At 43.2% G+C, this 24,752-nt stretch overlaps 1 protein-coding gene across 1 annotated transcript in view; it reads right to left on the minus strand.

Annotated features, from left to right (window-relative positions):
* The window catches only part of LOC129693927 (carboxy-terminal kinesin 2-like), a 41,643-nt gene that overhangs the window by 9,544 nt on the left and 7,347 nt on the right, over positions 1-24,752 (minus strand). The window contains exons 3-4 of the mRNA XM_055630661.1: positions 23,390-23,588; positions 4,209-4,314 (exon numbers count right to left, since the gene is read on the minus strand). Coding sequence (XP_055486636.1) covers positions 4,209-4,314; positions 23,390-23,588 — 305 coding nt within the window. The remainder of the gene's footprint in view (positions 1-4,208; positions 4,315-23,389; positions 23,589-24,752) is intronic.

Genomic DNA, 24,752 nt, shown 5'->3' on the forward strand with positions numbered 1-24,752 from the left:
GACCACCTAAACTGTGATTTGGCAACCTAAAAACCTACCGAGGTTGCCCAGCTGGCAACGGGGGGGAAAAAGCTAAGCGAGAGCCCTACTTTAGCACTTCCTTTGTCAGTGCACAATTATCCTTCACCAGACTCCTGTCCAATTCACAGAGATTTACACTCTCCCACCTGGTCCACAGCAAAGATAGGCTACTCCTGCGAAATGCAATGGGCTGACATGTTGTACGCTACAGAGGGGATCCTGGGCATTTCTCCCCGCCCATTTTAGTAACCGGAACCTACCCGACTCGCAGTGTGATCAACGTTGCCGGGGAACAGTTTGTGTGTGTGATTCTGTCATAATTCTGTCAGTTCATACTTCTGTTAATTTCTTGTCAAGAATAAAATTTGACTCTGGTAATTGTCTTTTTTAATGTTTTTTTAAATCATTTCTTTTTAAATGGCTGATAGGCTGTGTTTGAGTTGATTTTAGAGTAACCGGAACCTACCTGCCCTGCAGTGTAATCAACGTTGCAGGGGAACAGCTTTTGTGCGTGATGTAGGGTTAGATTCATCATTCTGTTAGTTCATAATTCTGTTAATTCTTGTTAAATAAAATGTTTATAAACACACATACATGAATGTGATATAAATGTATATAATCATATAACACACACAATTATATTTATTCTGATTTTTATATCCAATGATGAACTTTATTTCAGACTAGACGTGAGTGACTACGTGAAGAAGGCCGTCCAGGCGCACGCGCGTCATCTCGTCAGACGCATTGCGTTGTGACCACGGTAGGAGGATGAACCTCCAAGCAGTGAGTGAAAGAAAACCTGAAGTTTGATCTTTATTTTATGAGGAGTTACGTCGAGGGACTACGTGCCCTCCGCTCCCACCCTAATAAGATCAAAGATAAGTTATGTTGTATCACGTAGCTTACTATTATGCGTCGGAGTAGATCATCTGTGATTTCACACCGCTGCTTTGAAGTTTGACACGCATGCGCTTGGACGGCCTTCTTCATGTAGTCCCTCGACGTAACTCCTCATAAAATTAAGATCAAACTTCAAACTGGTAAGTTCTCGTTTAATCTTACTATTCTCTGCCACAGAAGGTAGTTGAGGCCAGTTCATTGGCTATATTTAAGAGGGAGTTAAATGTGGCCCTTGTGGCTAAAGGGATCAGGGGTATGGAGAGAAGGCAGGGATGGGATACTGAGTTGGGTGCAGGCTCGAAGGGCCGAATGGCCTACTCCTGCACCTATTTTCTATGAGCTGTTTGAGAGAATTTAACTTAAAATTAGCTGTAATGATATGGAACCACTGCATTTAGGAGCAAATAAGTGAAATATTAGGGCAACCTAAATCTTTGGCCGTGGTCTTGCTAGGCGCACACCATTACCTTTGACAACCCCTCTGAAATTTTACATCAAACACGGAAGTTGTAGACTATAGGATTAGTGGAGCAACCAGTGAAATCTAACCTTCACAATTAAGTATAAAACTTTTTTTTATTAAATCAATTTTTATTGTATACATACAAATATTAAAAGGCACATTTTATTTTTTATTAAATCAATCTTTATTGTATACATACAAATATATTAAAAGGCATAAATGTTAATTAAAGGGCACAAGCTGCTGGTGTCCTTCTACCACTGCTCCATCGAGAGTGTGCTGGCGTACTGTATAACCACATGGTATGCCAGCTGCTCTGCAGCGGACAGGAGAGCCCTTCAAAGGGTCATCAACATCGTACCAAAAAATCACTGGCTGCCCACTGGCCTCCCTGAAGGACAACTTCAGCTCTTGCTGCCTTGGCAGGGCAACCAACATCCTGAAGGACCCTTCCCACCCTGGACACAACCTGTTCCACCCGCTGCCCTCTGGCAGACGGTACAGGTCTTTCAAAACTCGCACAGACTCGGAGACAGCTTCTACCCCAGGGCCATACGTGAAATTAACAATGCAAAATAAGAAATAACACTCACATTCAACTGAATGGTTCTACCTCAGCTGCTATTGTTATTTATCTGTATTTTTTTTTAATATGTATATATTTTTACCTTTTCTTATATATTTAAAATTGCTCTTGTGAATCGCACCGTGGGATTGACTTTTAAATTTTGTTGTACCATGTGCAATGACAATAAAGAGATTCATTCATTCATTCATTTTATATTTATTAAATCAATCCAGAACAAGGGGTCACAGTTTAAGGATAAGGGGGAAATCTTTTAGGACCGAGATGAGGAAAACTTTTTTATCACAGAGAGTGGTGAATCTCTGGAATTCTCTGCCGCAGAAGGTAGTTGAGGCCAGTTGATTGGCTATATTTAAGAGGGAGTTAGATGTGGCCCTTGTGGCTAAAGTGATCAGGGGGTATGGGGAGAAGACAGGATACTGAGTTGGATGATCAGCCATGATCACATTGAATGGCGGTGCAGGCTCGAAGGGCCGAATGGCCTACCCCTGCACCTATTTTCTATGAGCTGTTTGAGAGAATTTTACTTAAAATTAGCTGTAATGATATGGAACCACTGCATTTAGGAGAAAATAAGTCAAATATTAGGGCAACCTAAATCTTTGGCCGTGGTCTTGCTAGGCGCACACCATTACCTTTGACAACCCCTCTGAAATTTTACATCAAACACGGAAGTTGTAGACTATAGGATTAGTGGAGCAACCAGTGAAATCTAACCTTCACAATTAAGTATAGAACATTTTTTTTATTAAATCAATTTTTACAGGATACCAAGTTGGATGATCAGCCATGATCATATTGAATGGCGGTGCAGGCTCGAAGGGCTGAATGGCCTACTCCTGCACCTATTTTTTCTATGTTTCTAATCTTTATTGTATACATAACTAATATATTAAAAGGCATGTTATTTTTATTACATTATTATTGTATATATACAAAATATACTAAAAGGCATATATATTAATAAATAATAAAATATGTAAATTCTAAAAAATAACACATGAATTTGAAAATGACAAAGCCAAACACATCTTGATGAAACAATAAATACTCTGAATGAACAGTACATGCGTTGTTTCTTTAGGAAGAACAAGCCCCGCCTTGCTCCCAAAACGCGATTCTTCTCATCGTTCTTGTTATTATTGTTAACATACAAATAAATATACAAAAAGGCATAATATATATGAATAAAAAATGAAATATATAAATTCTAAAAAAAATAACTATCAATTTGAAAACGACACATCTTGAAACGATAAATACTGTTTAATTGAATAGGACAGGCCCCGCCTTGCTCCCAAAACGCGATTCTTTTAATTGTTCCTTCTTTTAACCCACTTTGCCGCCGATCTTCCCTGCAACAGAACAGAGTGTAAAACCACGCAGCAATAAAGATGTCTGAATACATCAGCCAGGCTTTTCCACATCAGCTGACACTAATGCAAGAATAAGCACAATTCACAACATATCTATACTCTAGCAAAAGTAATCATTCAGTTCAGCCATAAAACAGAAAAGATTTGTTTCAGAACCTCTGGGTTAGAAGAAAGTGAACAAGGAAGTGTCATTAAACCATGTTTTTGTATTCTAGCCCTCATGAAATAAATGCTAGCAATGCATTTGCCTTCATTTCTACTGATTCAACTTGCAAGTTAACTGTCTGGGAATCCTGCACCAGCATTCCAGAGTTCCTTTGCACCTCCGATTTCTGGATTCTCTCCCCATTATGAAAATAGTCTACGCCTTTATTCTGCCTACCAAAATGCATGACTCCACACTTTGCTACACTATAATACATCTGCCACTTCTCTGCCAACTCTCCCACCTGTCCAAGTCCTTCTGCAGAGTCCCTGCACTCCACTGTTCAGTGCTCCAGCACCACCCAGATGTTTGATTCCGACTGAAATTGTTGTTTTAAACTTTGTGAATTTGAGAGACCAGTGACATTTCGTAGTTGGGTTGGTATGAAGCCAGAAGAAACATCAAAGGCTTTTGACGATCACCTGTGATACTATGTGGCCTTGGTGGTATGTGTGTGTTGGTCTTGTGACCACCTGCACAGGCTGACAAACGTCAAGTGGAGCAGGGCTCAGCCACAAAGTATCAGAGTCACAGCCAGACGTCCGTCCATCCCAAGATTGACTCACTGAAGCTTCAATAGCATCACCGTAAAGTACAAGGGCAGAAGGTTCATTCATGCCCTCAAGTCAAATGCTACTGATTTTGAAATCTTACCTGGTTTGGATTTTCGGCAGCTTAAATCCCTGCACGGGAAGCCTCCCACTGGCCAGCTTGCGAGCCACCACAACCTCCTTTACCTCTCCCCAAAGTCTTAACTTTCCTATAAAACAAAATGAGTACTTTAATAAGGAGGCATAATTAGTCAATGTGAAGGTTTTCAAATGCAGCTAGAGTCAACATTAAACACATTCATTATGAATACCAGGTACTAGCAGATTACTGTCATATGATTTTTAATACGTCCTTAACAGAAACAAAAAGGTTTCAGGAGACTTGATGCTCATAATTATAAGTGTTCAGATCAAGATAAACTTATCATTGGTAAATGTGTCAACACGAGCCTATAAATTTAAATGAATTTACTAACAAGTGGAATTCAGGAACGTTGCTAAACAATTTGAGGCGACCTCAATTTGAGGCCAACCTGCCCAAATAACCATGGTAAAGCAATACCCAACATGTTTCCAAATCATTTGCAGATACTATCGCGACATTCAAGAAACATTTAGACAGGCACATGGCATACGTAGGCAGGTAGCACATTTTATTTAGTGCGGGCATGTTGGGCCAAAGGGAGTTTCCATACTGTACGACCATAGAAACATAGAAACATAGAAACATAGAAATTAGGTGCAGGAGTAGGCCATTCGGCCCTTCGAGCCTGCACCGCCATTTAATATGATTATGGCTGATCATCCAACTCAGTATCCCGTACCTGCCTTCTCTCCATACCCTCTGATCCCCTTGGCCACAAGGGCCACATCTAACTCCCTCTTAAATATAGCCAATGAACTGGCCTCAACTACCCTCTGTGGCAGAGAGTTCCAGAGATTCACCACTCTCTGTGTGAAAAAAGTTCTCCTCATCTCGGTTTTAAAGGATTTCCCCCTTATCCTTAAGCTGTGACCCCTTGTCCTGGACTTCCCCAACATCGGGAACAATCCATGACCACATTGACCTCAGTGATCAGTGCTATTCAATCCTTTCCAAATGCCGAAGGTTCCAATTGAACATTAACGGTCAGATGCACTTTTCCTGCAAGTTGTAAGCAGAACTATACAACCTCCCATAAAATAAATTTCAGGTAAACCGACCTAGATGGGGTCCCATTCATAACCCTGATGGTTTAAACAGGTTCTCTCTCAAATTTCAAAAGTGCCAAATCCCACAAAAAGTGGTTCTACATTCATTAGACGAGAAATGAATCAAATTAAGAACAGGGAGGAGATGTCCGGAGAGTGGTAGCACCAAAATCCTTCTCCACTTAAGGAATCACAAGAAGGCACTCCCATTACTACAGGAAGTCTGCAGACAACCCTTACCAAGGCAACCGTCACTGCTCTTCAAAAGGCTCTGCTGGCCCTCGGTCCCCTCCGGGATGATGCCAACCCACAAAATTAAACCCACCAAAAGTAACATTGACTACTGGAAAAAGGTAAATAGATTCAAATACCTTAGAAATGTTGTTTCAATGCAGATTCCATTATAGCTTTAACTAAATTAAGTGAATCATGTGGTGCCCTATGTGGGATTCTAGAATCCTAAATAACGACCCACTTTAGCAATACGCTTACTCTCTGACCTCAAGATAATCTATCCAACGGGTCACCTGAAGAAATGCATACCAACCTGTGGCTGTAGGGGAGAGGTCGACGCAAACTGGCTTGCAGATCAAAACTTTTAATGGCTCCCCATGTAACACTCGTGCAGAACTTGAATGGAACGGTTGAAGGCAAGCCTTGAAGCAACAAAAAATGTTAAATGGAACACTGCAACATAATCTTTCAAGTTTTTACTGTTTTATGGATAAATTCTGCAGACAGAAATCACTTAAGAGCCCTAGTATCTGTAATAGTTTATTCCCCAATCTGCTGCAGCTGAATATCCTCCCCCTCCAGTCTACCCTCTCCACTGAAATTACTGTCGCAAGTAAAGGCAGGTCCAACAGCTCATTTCCCTTTTCAAGATAACCATATAACAATTACAGCATGTAAACAGGCCATCTTGACCCTTCTACTCCGTGCCGAACACATATTCTCCCCTAGTCCCATATACCTGCGCTCAGACCATAACCTTCCATTCCCTTCCCGTCCATATAACTATCCAATTTATTTTTAAATGATAAAAACGAACCTGCCTCCACCACCTTCACTGGAAGCTCATTCCACACAACCACCACTCTCTGAGTAAAGAAGTTCCCCCTCATGTTACCCCTAAACTTCAGTCCCTTAATTCTCAAGTCATGTCCCCTTGTTTGAATCTTCCCTACTCTCAGTGGGAAAAGCTTGTCCACGTCAACTCTGTCTATCCCTCTCATCATTTTAAAAACCTCTATCAAGTCCCCCCTTAACCTTCTGCGCTCCAAAGAATAAAGCCCTAACTTGTTCAACCTTTCTCTGTAACTTAGTTGCTGAAACCCAGGCAACATTCTAGTAAATCTCCTCTGTACTCTCTCTATTTTGTTGACATCCTTCCTATAATTAGGCGACCAAAATTGTACACCATACTCCAGAATTGGCCTCACCAATGCCTTGTACAATTTTAACATTACATCCCAACTTCTATACTCAATGCTCTGATTTATAAAGGCCAGCACACCAAAAGCTTTCTTTACCACCCTATCTACATGAGATTCCACTTTCAGGGAACTGTGCCCAGTTATTCCCAGATCCCTCTGTTCACCTACATTCTTCAATTCCCTACCATTTACCATGTACGTCCTATTTTGATTTGTCCTGCCAAGATGTAGCACCTCAAACTTATCAGCATTAAACTCCATCTGCCATCTTTCAGCCCACTCTTCCAACTGGCATAAATCTCTCTGTAGACTTTGAAACTCTACTTCATTACCCGCAACCCCACCTATCTTAGTATCATCTGCATACTTACTAATCCAATTTGCCACACCATCATCCAGATCATTGATGTACATGACAAACAACAGTGGACCCAACATAGATCCCTGTGGCACCCCACTCGTCACTGGCCTCCAACCTGACAAACAACCATCCACCATTACTCTCTGGCATCTCCCATTCAGCCACTGTTGAATCCATCTTGCTACTCCACCATTAATACCCAACCATTGAACCTTCTTAACCAACCTTCCATGAGGAACCTTGTCAAAGGCCTTACTGAAGTCCATATACACAACATCCACTGCTTTACCCTCTTCAATTTCCCGAGTAACATCCTCAAAAAATTCAAGAAAATTAGTCAAACATGACCTTCCAGACACAAATCCATGTTGACTGTTCCTAATCAGACCCTGTTTATCCAGATGCTTATATATATTATCTCTAAGTATTCTTTCCATTAATTTGCCCACCACTGACGTCAAACTAACAGGTCTATAATTGCTAGGTTTACTCTTAGACCCCTTTTTAAACAATGCAACAACATGCGCAGTACGCCAATCCCCCGGCACTATTCCCATTTCTAATGACACTTGAAATATTTCTGCCCCTGCTATTTCTACACTAACTTCCCTCAATGTCCTAGGGAATATCCTGTCCGGACCTGGAGACTTATCCACTTTTATATTTCTCAAAAGTGTCAGTACTTCCTCTTCTTTGAATCTCATAGTTTCCATAGCTACTCTACTTGTTTCCCTTACCTCACATAATTCAATATCCTTCTCCTTGGTGAATACCGAAGAAAAGAAACTGTTCAATATCTCCCCCATCTCTTTTGGCTCTGCAGATAGTTGTCCACTCTGACTCTCTAATGGACCAATTTTATCCCTCGTTATCCTTTTGCTATTAATATAGTGGTAGAAACCCTTCGGATTTACTTTTACCTTACTTGCCAAAGCAACCTCATATCTTCTTTTAGCTTTTCTAATTTCTTTCTTAAGATTCTTTTTACATTCTTTATACTCCTCAAGCACCTCATTTACTCCATGCTGCCTATAATTATTGTAGATCTCCCCCTTTTTCCGAACCAAGTGTCCAATTTCCCTTGAAAACCATGGCTCTTTACAATTTTTACGATTTCCTTTCAACCGAACAGGGACATAAAGATTCTGTACTCTTAAAATTTCACCTTTAAATGTACTCCATTTCTCTTCCACATCTTTCCCATAAAACAAACTGTCCCAATTTACTCCTTTTAAATCCTTTCGCATCTCCTCAAAGTTAGCCTTTCTCCAATCAAAAATCTCAACCCTAGGTCCAGTTCTGTCCCTCTCCATAATTATATTGAAACTAATGGTATTGTGATCACTGGACCCGAACTGTTCCCCAACGCATACCTCTGCCACCTGACCCATCTCATTTCCTAACAGGAGGTTCAGTACCGCCCCTTTTCTAGTAGGTACTTCTATGTATTGCTGCAAAAAACTATCCTGCACACATTTTACAAACTCCAACCCACCCAGCCCATTTACAGAATGTGTTTCCCAGTCTATGTGTGGAAAATTGAAATCTCCCACAATCACCACCTTGTGCTTACTACTAATATCTGCAATCTCCTTACATATTTGCTCTTCCAATTCTCGCTTCCCATTTGGCGGTCTATAATACATCCCTATAAGTGTTTCTACCCCTTTCCCATTTCTCAGTTCCACCCAAATAGCCTCCCTAGATGAGCAATCCAATCTATCCTGCCAAAGCACTGCTGTAATATCTTCCCTGATAAGCAATGCAACACCTCCTCCTCTTGCCCCTCCAATTCTATCACACCTGAAGCAACGAAATCCTGGAATTTGCCCAAAAGGGAGCGATATGGGAACCCAACTTGTCATTAATAAGTCTTAAATAGCAAGTTCTGAGATATTTAACACTGCTGAGATGTTACATGCAATAAAAAAAACACATTATCCTTGTTACCAGCACGTTCCGGAGTTTTGTCGTGCTGTTCGGATTTGTTGATTAGCGAAGACAATCCAAGCTTTCATGCAAGAGAACATATAAACATAAGTTGGTAAGTGCCACAATATAGCCATGCAATAACCATCTCCAGAGTCTAACCACCTATCAAAAATGTGAGTAAGTACCCTTAATGTGGTTTGAAAATGAAAATATGGTTAGTTTGAAGTAAAAAAGCACTGCCTGCAAATGGTTGTTTGGATTGAGGTAAAAAGGCACTCTCTCTCCCCCCCTCTCTCTCCCCCCCTCTCTCTACCTATCTCTCTCCCTTTCCCCTCTCTCTCTCTCCCCATCCCCCCCTTCCCTCCCCCCCGCCTCTCTTCTCCCCTCCCCCACCGTCTCTCCCCTAAACCCCCTTCCCGTCCACACCCCTTCCCTCCACACCCCTTCCCTCCACACCCCTTCCCTCCCCCTGCTCCCCAACTCTCCCCCTGCTCCCCAACTGTCCCCCTCCCCTCCACACCCCTACCCTCCACCCTCCCTCATTTCCCTGCTCCCCACCTCACCCTCCTCTCAGCACCCACTCTCTCCCCCTCACTCTCACCCTCTCTCTCTCCTCCCCCACCTTTCCCCACTCACCCCACCCTCCCTCTTCTCTTCCTCTCCCCCCCCCTCCCACTCTTGCCCCTCTCTCTGTGTCTGTCTCTCTCTCTGCCTCTGCCCCTTCTCTCTCTGCCCTAACTCTCTACCCCTGCCCCCCCCCCCCCCCCCCCTCTAGATGTGACTGCAAGTAGGGGGCTATGCGTCAGTAGGTAGTGTGGTTATGGGGTAAAAGGAGCAAATTAATAATATTAATATAATATGGGGGTAATTAGCGTGAGTGGGGGGGGGGAGATAGTTAGTGTGTGTGATGCTGCATGCCAGCTCCCCCACAACCGCACTTGGTCTAGTATATATGTGTGTGTCCCTGGAGAGAAGTAAATGGAGCACCTTTCAGTCGAGATCTTAATCAGTCTGAAATGTCACCCGTAATGTTACCCATTCATTCTCACCAGAGATGCTGTCTGTCCCGCTGAGTTACTTCAGCATTTTTGTGTATCTTCGGTTTAAACCAGCATCTGTAGTTCCTTCCTACACAGCGCGGCGTTAATGTTGCTTGAATGTTGCGTGGCAGTGGGCATGTGCACGGCTGCACATGAACACAATGTTGTGCTGAATTTTCCACACATCTTTTGCATCTCTCTTTTTTTAAACACAGGCAGATAAGATCATAAAACTTCTGAATGATAAGTCATCGATCGACATCACTGAACGATGGGACATGGTAAATCAAAACTTGTTTTGGTTAATTTTAAAGAAACATGCTCTTAAAATTGCAAAGTGATCCGAGACGTTGTACGGTGTACGCCAGGAATGGAACAAGAAAATATACTTTATGGATAGGTTACTAAACCCATATTTGTTATTTTATTTGGAAAAAAAGATTAGCAAATGACTTTAAATCTCATGCAGAAATAAAAGTTATAATCAACCATCCAGGCTTTAATTCTTAACTAAAGCAGAAATGCATTTTCAAGATTCTAATTCAAAATTAGCCAAAGTTCAATTTAAACATTGCTTTTCTGTTCCACGACTCTTCCATGCTGGTTCCATGTAGTTCTCAATTCTCTGATCTTTGTCCTTGTCTATTGTAACGATTCAAATCAATAGATATGAGCTCCCTATTAAGTAGCTTCTAAGTTATTAGTGATATAAATACAGATTTCTAGTATGTGTGTATCCTTGGCAAGCATACCTTTAATTTTCCATCTTTGATGAGCCTCAAAGGTGACCTGAGCAGATATTCTTGCAGTGCTTTTAGGATTTATTTTGACCCAGAGTTAATAAATATATTTCCACGACAGGTGAATGCCGGTGCCAATCCCACACATGAAAGCGAACGTGCTGGTAACAAGGGTAATGTGTTTTTTTTAATTGCATGTAACATCTCAGCAGTGTTAAATATCTCAGCACTTGCTATTTAAGACTTATTAACGACAAGTTGGGTTCCCATATCACTCCCTTTTGGGCATCTTGAAAAGGGAAATGAGCTGTTGGACCTGCCTTTACTTGCGACAGTAATTTCAGCGGAGAGGGTAGACTGGAGGGGGAGGATATTCAGCTGCAGCAGATTGGGGAATAAACTATTATAGATACTAGGGCTCTGTGGTGTATCTGGACTTTCAGAAGGCTTTCGACAAGGTCCCACATAAGAGATTAGTATACAAACTTAAAGCACATGGCATTGGGGGTTCAGTATTGATGTGGATAGAGAACTGGCTGGCAAACAGGAAGCAAAGAGTAGGAGTAAACGGGTCCTTTTCACAATGGCAGGCAGTGACTAGTGGGGTACCGCAAGGCTCAGTACTGGGACCCCAGCTATTTACAATATATATTAATTATCTGGATGAGGGAATTGAAGGCAATATCTCCAAGTTTGCGGATGACACTAAGCTGGGGGGCAGTGTTAGGTGTGAGGAGGATGCTAGGAGACTGCAAGGTGACTTGGATAGGCTGGGTGAGTGGGCAAATGTTTGGCAGATGCAGTTTAATGTGGATAAATGTGAGGTTATCCATTTTGGTGGCAAAAACGGGAAAGCAGATTATTATCTAAACGGTGGCCGATTGGGAAAGGGGGAGATGCAGCGAGACCTGGGTGTCATGGTACACCAGTCATTGAAGGTAGGCATGCAGGTGCAGCAGGCAGTAAAGAAAGCGAATGGCATGTTGGCTTTCATAGCAAGAGGATTTGAGTATAGGAGCAGGGAGGTTCTACTGCAGTTGTATAGGGTCTTGGTGAGACCACACCTGGAGTATTGCGTGCAGTTTTGGTCTCCAAATCTGAGGAAGGACATTATTGCCATAGAGGGAGTGCAGAGAAGGTTCACCTGACTGATTCCTGGGATGTCAGGACTGTCTTATGAAGAAAGACTGGATAGACTTGGTTTATACTCTCTAGAGTTTAGGAGATTGAGAGGGGATCTTATAGAAACTTACAAAATTCTTAAGGGGTTGGACAGGCTAGATGCAGGAAGATTGTTTCCGATGTTGGGGAAGTCCAGGACAAGGGGTCACAGCTTAAGGATAAGGGGGAAATCCTTTAAAACCGAGATGAGGAGAACTTTTTTCACACAGAGAGTGGTGAATCTCTGGAACTCTCTGCCACAGAGGGTAGTTGAGGCCAGTTCATTGGCTATATTTAAGAGGGAGTTAGATGTGGCCCTTGTGGCCAAGGGGATCAGAGGGTATGGAGAAAAGGCAGGTACGGGATACTGAGTTGGATGATCAGCCATGATCATATTAAATGGCGGTGCAGGCTCGAAGGGCCGAATGGCCTACTCCTGCACCTAATTTCTATGTTTCTATGTTTCTATGTTTCTTAAGTGATTTCTGTCTGCAGAATTTATCCATAAAACACTCACTTCTGTTAAAAGAGTAAAAACATGAAAGATTATGTTGCACTGTGCCATTTAACTTTTAAAGCCCCTTACCAGTTCAGCGCTAAACGGGGAGCAAGATTTGATCTCAAAGCCAGCTTGCGGAAGACTCTCCCATATACACCACATTTTGGTTAGTATGCATTGCTACTGGTAACCCGTTGGATAGATTATCTTGAGGTCAGAGAGTAAGCGTATTGCTAAAGTGGGTCGTTATTTAGGATTCTAGAATCCCGCATAGGGCACCACATACTCAAAATCAATTCAATGTCATTACCACTTTCTAAATGATTCACTTAATTTAGTTAAAGCTATAATGGAATCTGCATTGAAACAACATTTTTAAGGTATTTGAACCTATTTACCTTTTTCCAGTAATCATTGTTACTTTTGGTGGGGGGGTTTGATTTTGTGGGTTGGCATCATCCCGGAGGGGACCGAGGGCCAGCAGAGCCTTTTGAAGAGCAGTGAGCCATCGTATCACCCTCAGCAGAGGAGAGCGTTGGCGACCAGGACCGGGCTGGTGAAGTACAGGGGTCACTGGCTGAACTATCATCCAGAGCTGTGGAAGAGGTCCTGGACCCTATCCCCCATACGCAACACCGGCCAATCACCATAACTATCCGATCCGCTCTCCAAGCAACAACCGTCCCCTTCCGCAGAAGGTTCAATCTGCAGAAGGCCGACTGGCTGTCATTCCACCCCCCCCCCCCCATATCAGACGATCCATCGTCGCCCAAGACGAGCGGAGAGCACAGGAGATCGATACCAGGCACCCCCTGCACGGACAAACACCACCTCCACCCCGACTGAAATCTAGAGCCAGTTTCTTGCAGACAGTCCCACCTCTCCAGACAACCAAAGAAACAGCAACTACCAGGCAGAAGACACATGCAGCTGTGGAGCAGTACAGACAATGTCCCACCTACTGGAGTGTGACGACGCCCCCCAGTGCAGCCCCCAGGACCTGGCTGAACCGACCCGACCAGCTGTGACCTGCGCCAGATACTGGCAGAACGACATCTGAGATTGCAACGGACTCGAAGAAGAAGACTGGCTGAAGAACACCCTAGATCCAGTGATCTACAGCGGCTGAGATAGTGACCTACAGTGGCTGAGATAGATACAGTGACCTACAGTGTGGCTGAGATAGATACAGTGACCTACAGTGGCTGAGATAGATACAGTGACCTACAGCGGCTGAGATAGATACAGTGACCTACAGTGGCTGAGATAGATACAGTGACCTACAGTGGCTGAGATAGATACAGTGACCTACAGTGGCTGAGATAGATACAGTGACCTACAGTGGCTGAGATAGATACAGTGACCTACAGCGGCTCGCGAAGAGGTGTGGCATTTCGCTGGGATAGAAACAAAGAGCTGAATTTTCCACTCATCTTTTGCATCTCTCTTTTTTTAAACACAGGCTGTGAGAATTATTAAAATGTTGACTGACAAGTTATCAGTGGACACCTTTGGTCGATGGGACATGGTAAATCAAAACTTGTTTTGGTTAATTTTAAAGAAACATGCTCTTAAAATTGCAGTGATCCGAGACGTTGTACGGTGTACGCCAGGAATGGAACAAGAAAATATACTTTATGGATAGGTTACTAAACCCATATTTGTTATTTTATTTGGGAAAAAAAGATTTGCAAATGACTTTAAATCTCATGCAGAAATAAAAGTTATAATCAACCATCCAGGCTTTAATTTTACTTCGGAGTCACGTGAGTGATTCCGTGAAGATCCCAGCCCAGTGCGCAGGTGCGGCATTATCGCACAGCTGTGCAAACTGCGGCCAGCGGGAGTCGGGCGCTCCCGCAACCAAGGATGTGAGGTAAGTACTTACCTTTATCGGGCCTTGTGGTTTTTTGCTCCAGGGGGAGCAAAGTAGCAGAGGAAGCGACCCCCGTTCGACTCCAGCGAAGGAGCCGACAGTGGAGGGGGATAGGCGCAAACTGGACCGCACAGGCTGCGGACCGCTGCAGGGAGCTGCGCTGATGCCGGTCCGCTGAACAGCTGTTCGGTTAACAGCAGCGGACCGGAGGGAAATTTAAAAACCCGACCGGCAGCCCTGCAGACTCCTGACAAGGAGAATCGCCGCCCGGGAACCGCTACAATGCCGCCTGAAAAACGGCAGGCAGCCTCTAAATACAGGTAAGACAAAAACCTTACCAATTTACAGGTTCTATAGGAATCAACTTCCTCCAACACTGGAACAGGCTGGAGACAGCAAAAATAAGTATGTCTGTCTCCCCAAGCCAGAGGAGGTCATGGAGTTCAAAACCTCCAGGAGAAAAGGGGCACTGGCTGAATGCCAAGGGAGCTGACACTCCTACCCCAGTGCTATTGCACTAGCCATCTCCCTTGTCGAGGGATTGATGCAACAGCGGAGTTTGAGCTATGCCTCCTCCAATTTATAGCACACCCTTTTGCTCCCTCTTTTGAGGCTAGCTAAGGAGGCCAGGGCTGGGCTGGCTTAAACGCTGGGCAGGCGGACGAGAACAGCAGTATGCCAGGGGAGCAGGATCAGGAAGAGCTACTGGGTGTCGTGGGCCACTACATGGCTCCTCCACGCGACCATCTTCCCAAACAAAGCCCTGCAGGAGTAGGCCTTTCTAGAGGCAAATCCGCAGGCAGCTGGGTCAGCAGACTCGCAGACAAGAGCTAAAAGCAGCGAATTCTGAAGCTCCTAACAGAAGGGTCAAGATGTTACCGCCTTTGCTCGTTTTTCCACGGATCATACTCATCTGGCAGGCGAGACGCCATGATCCAAGGTGGTTCTCCCAGGATGAGACTATCCCGTTGCACTACGAGTGTGCTGACGCCTAAGATGTTCCCAAATTTGGGATACTCGACTGACATTTGTGCATATAAGACCTGCCCGCAACCCCAAATATACGGGGCTATACAAACCGCTGCTGCGGGAAGAGAGGCAGCTAAACCTGTGCGCCTCATGAGGGCAGGCCATGGAACGAGCAGGACATCGCATCCAACACCCAGCTGGCAGCACCCCTCGGCATCCACCAGCAATATCGAACAAGGCTGGTGAAAGCCTGGCGACCGCTTTACATTACCCCCATAGTTCTTTTTAGACAGGGGCCCAGAGCGGAGCCGTGGGAAAATGCGCCGCCCCACCGACAGCACCAGCATACCAGCAAAACTAGGCCTTCATGAAAAAACAATAAACATGGAGGTAGGTAGTCTGGTTCCTCCCAGTTTACACTAAATAAGGGTGTTCTACTAACTGCGGGGGGGGGGGGGGGGGGGGGGGGGGGGGGCATTTACACTTGTTGATAAAGCATGGGGTGCTGTCACAAATAACTAAAATATACTCAACAGTATTAGTGGATAAAAACTTGAATTCAAATTGGGCATATTACCGCCAGTTCAGCAATGCGCCCAAAGGGCATTTTCTCCCTCTAAGAAAGAGAAGTGAGAAGGTCAAGCTGAACTAGAAAGGCTCATTACTAAACGGATCATGGGAGTAAACATGAACCATTGGAATTTGTATCGAATATATTCACCAAAACTACAAAAGATGGTGAATGTAGCATCATCATTGATCTAATATCACTAAATAAATCTGTTGAGTATATACACTTTAAGATGGAGACGGGTTTTTTGTCACTGCCAGACATCTGATCTCCAAAGGATACCTATGGCGAGCATTGATATGGAAGATGCTAACTATCTTATACCCATACACTAGGATCATTATTGGTTCCCAAAAAAACTTTACCTGGATAATGGATATTCCGGTTAGGGCAAATATGGGAGTATAGAGCATTCCCAATGGTCTAACCTCAGCCCTAAACTATTATAAATATTAAAAATGACCATGAAAATATTAAGAAAACAAGCATAATCATGGCATATATTGGATGATATCCTCATATTAGGGGAAACAAAGGAATTAGCTGTGGCAGCAGTTCTAGCTACGAAACAGCTCCCTAAACCTCTGAGGTTCATCCCACGCCCAGATAAACCAGAATTGAAGCCGTTAACTACCATGGATTATCTGGGCTTCAATAACAATTCCATCCATATGACTGTTACTTTGCCAAGGTATTTGGGTCACTATAATCAAATCATTAATGTACCCACTGAAGCTATATCACAATTACAGTGGTGGGCAGACATATATTTGGCATAGTTTTCAGCCCTATTATCATCACCAATCCCAACTTGGTTATTAAAAACCGATGCCAGTACTTTAGGCTGGGGAGCAACTAAACTCCATATCCAGCACAGGTAACAGATGGACCAATTCAGAAACATCGTTACTACACACACCGGGCATCAACTACTTGGGATTGGTGATCGCCTATTGGGCTAAAAAGCATATGCATTTCAAATGCAGCACGTACATATGTGGTTACGGATTGATAATACTATGGTGGTGGCTTATATCAACCATATGGGGAGCATAAAATCATTATTGTGCAACAAATTGGTCAAACAGATCTGGCAATGGTGTGTCAAAAGACATTTTAACTATCAGCTGCCTATGTCCTAGGAAGCTAGAACACAGTGGGAGACACCACGTCACGGGTAAAAATTTATGATAACATTGAATAGATGTCAAACCCAAAATATCTGCTAAAGGTATTAAGCAGTTTGAAAGCCAGATATCAATTTGGTTGCACAAGACGAAATCACCAGTAACCTATGTATGTGACTTAGGAACCAGATCAGAGGCAGCAGCGATAGATGCCTACACGCTGGATGGGGGAATTTCTGCTTTGCCTTCCTCCCTTCTGCCTCATCAGTCGGGCACTTCGCAATACAGATGGAATCTGTCTCCGAGATATTGAACGTGCCCGACCGGCCTACACAGCCATGGTTCCCAGTTCATCACGACATGGTGGGCGAGTCACCTATGGATTTCCCTAGTGGACCATGGTTGCTGACTCAACCCAGTATCAGGCATAAGCCACCCATGCCAGAAAAACATCAAACTCCTGGGTGCAGGTTTTGAATAGACATTACCAGGGACTGGGATTATCCAAAGGAACCATTACCACCATGTCGGCATCCCTGCGAACAGTCACCAAGAGCTAACATGGGTAAAATACTGCCACGACGCAGGGACAACATACCAAACTATTCAACCACTGACGTATTGGAGTTCCTGGAACATCTACACCATGACTAAAAGGTGAGTTACAGTGCCGTAAATACAGCATGGAGCGCCTTGTCTGCTTATCTAAAACAGCAGGACAGCAGACCATGGAGGTATACCCATGTATGGGATATCGGTGTGATATTGACATATCTCAGAGAATGGCACCAGCCAGATCCCTCAGTCTTGCTCTATCTATGTTAAAAACGCTCATATATACGCTCACACAGTCCAGTCACTCCATAAAACTAGACTGGATAACATGGTGATTACCCCAGACGCATCACGTTCATCATTCTAGGTCTGGTAAAAACCCAACTCGCAGGTATATGGGACTAGGCGAGATTATGAGTTCGGTACGGACTAGTAGGGTCGAGATGGCCTGTGTTTTCCGTGCTGCAATTGTTATATGGTTATATGGACCAGGAACGCCCTATTCACTGGTGGGATTCCGGGCCTACCCACCAGAGTCCAGGTTGAGTGTGGGGACCCATCTACTACAATATATAGACACAACCCACAATCTTAGAGGGAGAGGAAAGCCTATGGGTCAACCACAGAAACCCCAAGACGGGGTACGAGCCAAACCACTCCAAGGTGGCTCAAACAGGTACTGAAAGCTGCCGGAATAGATGATAATACATTTTAATCCCATTCCACTAGGGCAGCATTGATATCAGCGGCTGAACGAATGGACATCCCGGTTGACCACATTCTCAATACGGCAGAATGGTCAAGAGAACGACGTTCAGAACATTTTTTATTGTAAACCGTTGATAAACCTGATTTAATTGCAGAAAGAATATTACAAACTGCAATATTAATTTAAGCTCAGGGGAGCTCTTTATGTTGTTATTGTTAACAAATACCTTTCTGTTTCTTGTGAAAGCAGATCCATTGGTTGATTACGATAACACTTCCTCCCTCAAAAACTTCGGCAGTGAGTGAAATAAAAACTGTTACACGGTTTGAAATCACAGACCTTTGAAGTCTTCACGGAATCACTCACGTGACTCCAAAGTAAAATAGTAAGATTAAACGAGTACTTACCAGTATGAAGTTTGATCTGTATTTTATGAGGAGTTACGATGAGGTATTACGTGCCCTCCGCTCCCACCCTCAATATATAGATCAAACTAATAAACTGATGTCTCATGATCTTTACTATCTTACTTCAAATATTGTGTCTATCCTGTGATTTCACACCGCTGCTTCGAAGTATATCGCAACATCGCACTGGGCGGGTTCTTCACGTAATCCCTCATCGTAACTCCTCATAAAATACAGATCAAACTTCATACTGGTAAGTACTCGTTTAATCTTACTATTAAATGTGTTTCAAAAGAACTTACTTAATTACGGGCTAATAATGGGAAAAAAGCTTATACTCAAATTTTGAGAAAATGCTCCAATACCAACAAAAAAATGTGGATTTCAAACATGTTCGAAACACTACACTTGGAAGCAAAGATCCTAGAGGAGCAAGATAGATCACTCCTCCGAAATCCAATAGGCTGACGTGTAGTACGTGATGGAACGTCACGGCCGCCATTTGTTTATGCTCCCGCTGTGCACTACACTCTATCGTCTGGTGTCATCAGTGTTGTAGGGAACAGTGTTTGGTTTAGCGCATCTATCACATCACATATTTTAGTTAATTTTATTGTCAATGTTTTCCACGTTCCCCCATTTACCCTCCCATCTTTCCTCCCCAGCCGCCACCTTTGCGTAGTTTCCCTTGCATTGTATTGTGCAGTTTCCCTTCTATGGCTTTAACACACACTGTGCACAAAATTAAATTTAACATATATATATTTATATGAATGTGTGTGCCCGTGTGTGAGAGGAAAGTTAAGGGTCTGTCCCACCAACATGCGATTGCATGCATCTAGCGCGACCAAACGTGGTCGCTTGAAAAATCTTTCACTGTGCTATATAAATAAAAGTGATTTGACTTGACATATTTCTCTCGTTTCTTTCTTCAGATTTCCTCTAATTTGTTTAGCAACCTTTTTCTTTCAATCTGTGGGTGTGTGTGTATATATATATATATATATATATATATTTTCAATCTGTGTGTGTGTATGTATATTTTTATATATATACACACACATACATACATATACACACACACACACACACACACACAGATTGAAAAAAATATATATATATACATTTTTCTTTTCAATCTGTGTGTGTGTATGTATATATACACACACATATACATACTTACACACAGTTTGAAATATATAGCTTCTTTCTTTATAACAGCTTCTTTCCGGCGGCTGTCACTCTACTCAACAACGTATCTCGGTGACTGCCAATCACCACCCCCCCCCCCCCCCCCGGACACTTATTATTTTTTTTTTATTCAAATCGTTTGCTATGTCGCTCTTCAAGGGAGATGCTAAATGCATTTCATTGTCTCTGTACTGTACACTGACAATGACAATTAAAATTGAATCTGAATCTGAATCTGGATATATATATATATATACTCACACACATATATATACGCACACACATATATATACACACTCATATATATATATACACACATATATATATATATAAATAAATATATATACACACATATATATATATATATATATATACACACATATATATATATACACACACATCTAAATACACACACACATATATATATATATACACACACATCTAAATACACACACACATATATATATATATACACATACACACATATATATATATATATATTTACACACACACATATATATCACAATATATATGTATATACATATACATACATATTTGTATGCACACACACACACATATATATATATATGAAATCCTAATATTGTGAATAAAGCATCCATGCACACAATGTCAAAATATTTTTCCATTCTATATTAGCGTAACACAATGTAGTGATACATACCTACATATTTAAATTCAGTCGAAGTTAAAGTTGGTCAAATAATATGGGGATCTTCTTGCTTTTTTTGAGACATGGATTTTTAAAAATGTGAATGTCTCATAATGACACATTTGTTGTGTATATTGCACCAACCGCCACAATTTCAAATAACTCTAAATTGAACTTTATAAACAAGGAAAAAACTTTATATTTCCGTCATTTATGGTAATATTTTCATAATTCACATCATTTTGTGCACGACATATACAGGGGGTTGCAGTGTTTTGAAAGTAATGTAAAATACAACATATTTCAGACAATGATAGCCCCACCCCTTGCTTACCCCAAAGAACAAAATTTCCAATTTATATACAATAATAAATAAATCGTCATTTGCACAATTTTGTGTGGCTAACGGGAGGTTCTCATACTTCCTCTTGAGTAACCTGCGTTGGGAAAACAGAATTTCGGCGTGTTCAGGATGTCAAATAGCGTTGGAACTGCATGCAATTTGGCCTCTCATTGGTCTGCCTGTTGGAAAACTAGTCAAGTTCAGTGTTCAGAACAAAGATGGCAGGTGGTTGACAAGTACACTAGACTTTGGTGGAGGAGATCTTGTCGACGAGTATTCTGGACCCGCTGAAATTACAGAAAATCTCATATTGGATTAACTAAGAAGGAAAAAATGTAGTTATAACTACGTATCTGCAGAATGAATGATATATTATTGAAGTGCAATTGTTCAGTTGTGGGGAGATACCTGTATATTGAAGATGCATTTTGCCTCTAATATGTCAATTTACCTTCAATGCAGAAGAGCTTATTTAAAACTTCTAATGTAGACTGAGAGAGAGGGGAGGAAGAGAGTGAAAGGCAGATGGGGCAGAGACCGAGATAGCGAGAGACAGGGAGAGAGGAGAGAGGGGGGCAGGGAGAGAGAGACATGGAGAGAGAGAGATAGAAGGGGCAGAGAGAGATGGGGAGAGAGAAGGGGAGAGAGGAACGATGGCACGTTAAAACGTACAGCTGCCCCATTCTGACAGCCGCCGAACCCCGCACCGCACCATTGCACCCTTCTTCACAGCGGCCCAGTGATGTCTCGGCTCTGACAGTTTGAGGGATCTAATCGGTAACTACACTAAGAGCAGCCCCGGGTCGCTGCGCTACCCGACTCGACTATGAGGTTAAAATCTCGTGATGGGTCTGATGTGTCTCTCTCCCCATCTCTCTCTCTGCCCCTTCTCTCTCCCCCTATGTATACACATACATATGCACACATACATATGCACACATACATATGCACACATACATATACATACATTTATATGCATATATGGAGAGGGAGAAGGGGGGAGAGGGAGAAGGGGGAGAGAGGGAGAAGGGGAGAGAGGGAGAAGGGGAGAGAGAGGGAGAAGGGGAGAGGGAGAGGGAGAAAGTATCTTTGATTGTGGCCGCCGCCACCGAACCCCCCGGCCCACCATTGCACCAAAGATGATAGAGCAGAGTTATATAATCTTTGATTGCACCCTTCTTCATGGCGGGCTTGTGATCTTTGCTTGTGATTTCTCGACAATTCGAGGGACATAACGGGTAACAGCCACCGCCTTCCTTCCCGGACACGAATCTGAGCTCGAAAAATCTCCTGGTCACTGGGCCTGATGTGTCCGCGGGCCATATTGTGGAGACCAATCCCTTACAAGATCAAAACCAAAAACGTACAGAAGTGTTAAAATTATTGTCTTTATTATTGTGGTGAGTAAAGATCTATTAAAAATAAGTCTAATAACTTTCTAATGTACCAACAAACCCAGTTTCCCAATGGCCGTTGATGGGAGAACAGAAAATAACATTTTCACCACAGAATAGCGACTGAAAATAAAAAATAATATTTTCTCACGTTTCGTTTTTATTGGGGAACCTAAAGAATGACAGGTCGGGTTGTCTACATTTACAATTAGAACAATTGATAGCCGAGCAGTGAGATGAAGATTTAGATAAGGACGCCATGACAGTGTGGAGGAAGCCCAATAAAATGCCCAATAAAATGGCGTCAAAGATCACACACGTGATACTACGCATTTTTCGAGGAGTGGTCTATCTTGCTCCTCTATAATCTTTGCTTGGAAGAGATGAGACTACTCCTAGCAGGCAAAGCAAACCACTTCCAAAAGACATGGTCTGCATTTACTGAACTTTTACAAGCATAAGGTGCAATAGTAATTTAAAATATAAATGGTGACAGGATCTGGTAACGGGGGGTATAAAATATATATTTTTTTAAAACATGGTTGGTATATGCATTTTGGTAGAGTTTTGTGTTACAATAGAGCAATTGTTTTTCCTTTTTTTTCTTTTCTTTCTAGGGTCTTATTTCCTTTCTTTACTTCCTTCTCTAATTTCTTCCCCACAGGGCTTTCTTCTCCCAACACTTTCCTGCACCATCACGATTCCTGCTCACTTTCCTTACTTCTTTTATTTCTACCTTTTTTAAAGCTCGAAAAACGAAGTGGTACAACAAAATGTAATAAGATTTATGTGATGTATATTACTGTAATTTACTGTACTTCTAATAAAATAAAAAAATATATATATATACTCCCTTACGAGTGTAGAACCAGGAAAGAAATCGACGGGCTTCGTGAACCAGCACACCGATGCACATTAACAATTTCCCTCGCAAACTGTGCACCTCAAACGGCAGTACTTTTAAATATACTCCCTTTCCAGTGTTGAAACACCAAGCAAATGGACAGGCATCATGAACCTGTACACAGACGCACTTTAATAGTAGTCTGTCCGGTAGTCCTGCCGGGAAAGTCCCAAGGCGGACCGGCAGAGGGCCACAAATCGGACCTCACCTACTTCCGGTGGCAAATCGTTAACCGGCGGCGGGCATAAAGTAATGGCGGGCAGGTGTCCGGAATCCTTCCGAAAACGCGGCCACCCCGCCGGTGCGAGGGAGTCAATCTCGACCTCATCCGGGGTTCCGCCGACCGGCTTTCGGACTTGGTGCAATTGTCGACGCAGCCATTTAAGCGGGTTGACCGACCGGATGTCCTGCCGAAAATGTGAGCCGTCGAACGGTCGAGGCAGCCAATCTCGACCTCATCGGGACTTCCGCCATAGTCGTTTCTGCCGCCATGGGTGTGCTGCCAGCCGCCCGCCGCCGCCGCCGCCGTTCCGGCGCTTACTCGAGCCGCTGGAGCATTCGCACCCGCCCGGTCTTACATCCGGGGCCGCCGTTGGCACTTCAAAAAGCGGCTACATAAATCTCCGGGGCCGCCATTGAAACTTAAAAATTCGGCCACATAAGTCTCCAGGCACCCCACCTATCCGCCCGTACGAAAAAGACATAATGGAGAACTCGTGAACCAAGTGGTAGAAATCATGAACCAAGTGAGGGGAATTCATCAACCAAGTGAGGGGAATTCATCAACCTAGTGAGGGGAATTCATGAACCAAATTAAACGGCAGTCTCCCTCACGGAGTGTACAACCACGACGCAAATCGACGGGCATCGTGAACCAGTACACCGATTCGCATCAACAATTTACCCCGCAAACGGCTCACCTTAAACGGCAGCACTTTTCAATATGCTCCATTCCTCCCCCGGTTCCCCGTTCGCACGGGTAGATCGCTCGCAGTCTTTTCTTTTTAAAGAGATACAGCACGAAAACATGCCCTTCGGCCCACCAGGTCCGCACTGAGTAACGATACTACGCTACACCCACGAGGGGCATTTTTTTTTTTTTTTTAATGTACAAGCCAATTAAGTTTCAAACCTATGCCAGCATGAGAATAGGTTGAGATCGTTCTGGCCCCAAGGCATTCGCTTCACCGGGCGATTGCCAGCTATCCCGAGGGAAACATCGGAGGGAATCATCTACCGACCCATAATAACAATTTCTCCCGCAAATTGTGCACCTCAAGCGGCAGTACTTTTAAATATGCTCCCTTACGAGTCCATAATCACGAAGGAAACCGACGGGCATCGTGAACCAGTACACCGAATCGCATCAAGAATTCCCCCCGCAGATTGTGCACCTCGAACGGCAGTACTTTTAAATAAGTTCCCTTATGAGTGCATATTCACGAAGGAAACCGACGGGCATCGTGAACCAGTACACCGATTGACATCAAAAATTCCCCCCGCAAATTGTGCACCGCGAACGGCAGTACTTTTAAATATGCTCCCTTACGACTGTAGAACCAGGAAACAAA

This window comes from Leucoraja erinacea, unplaced genomic scaffold (genome assembly GCF_028641065.1).
Source record: "Leucoraja erinacea ecotype New England unplaced genomic scaffold, Leri_hhj_1 Leri_482S, whole genome shotgun sequence".
NCBI lineage: Eukaryota > Metazoa > Chordata > Chondrichthyes > Rajiformes > Rajidae > Leucoraja > Leucoraja erinaceus.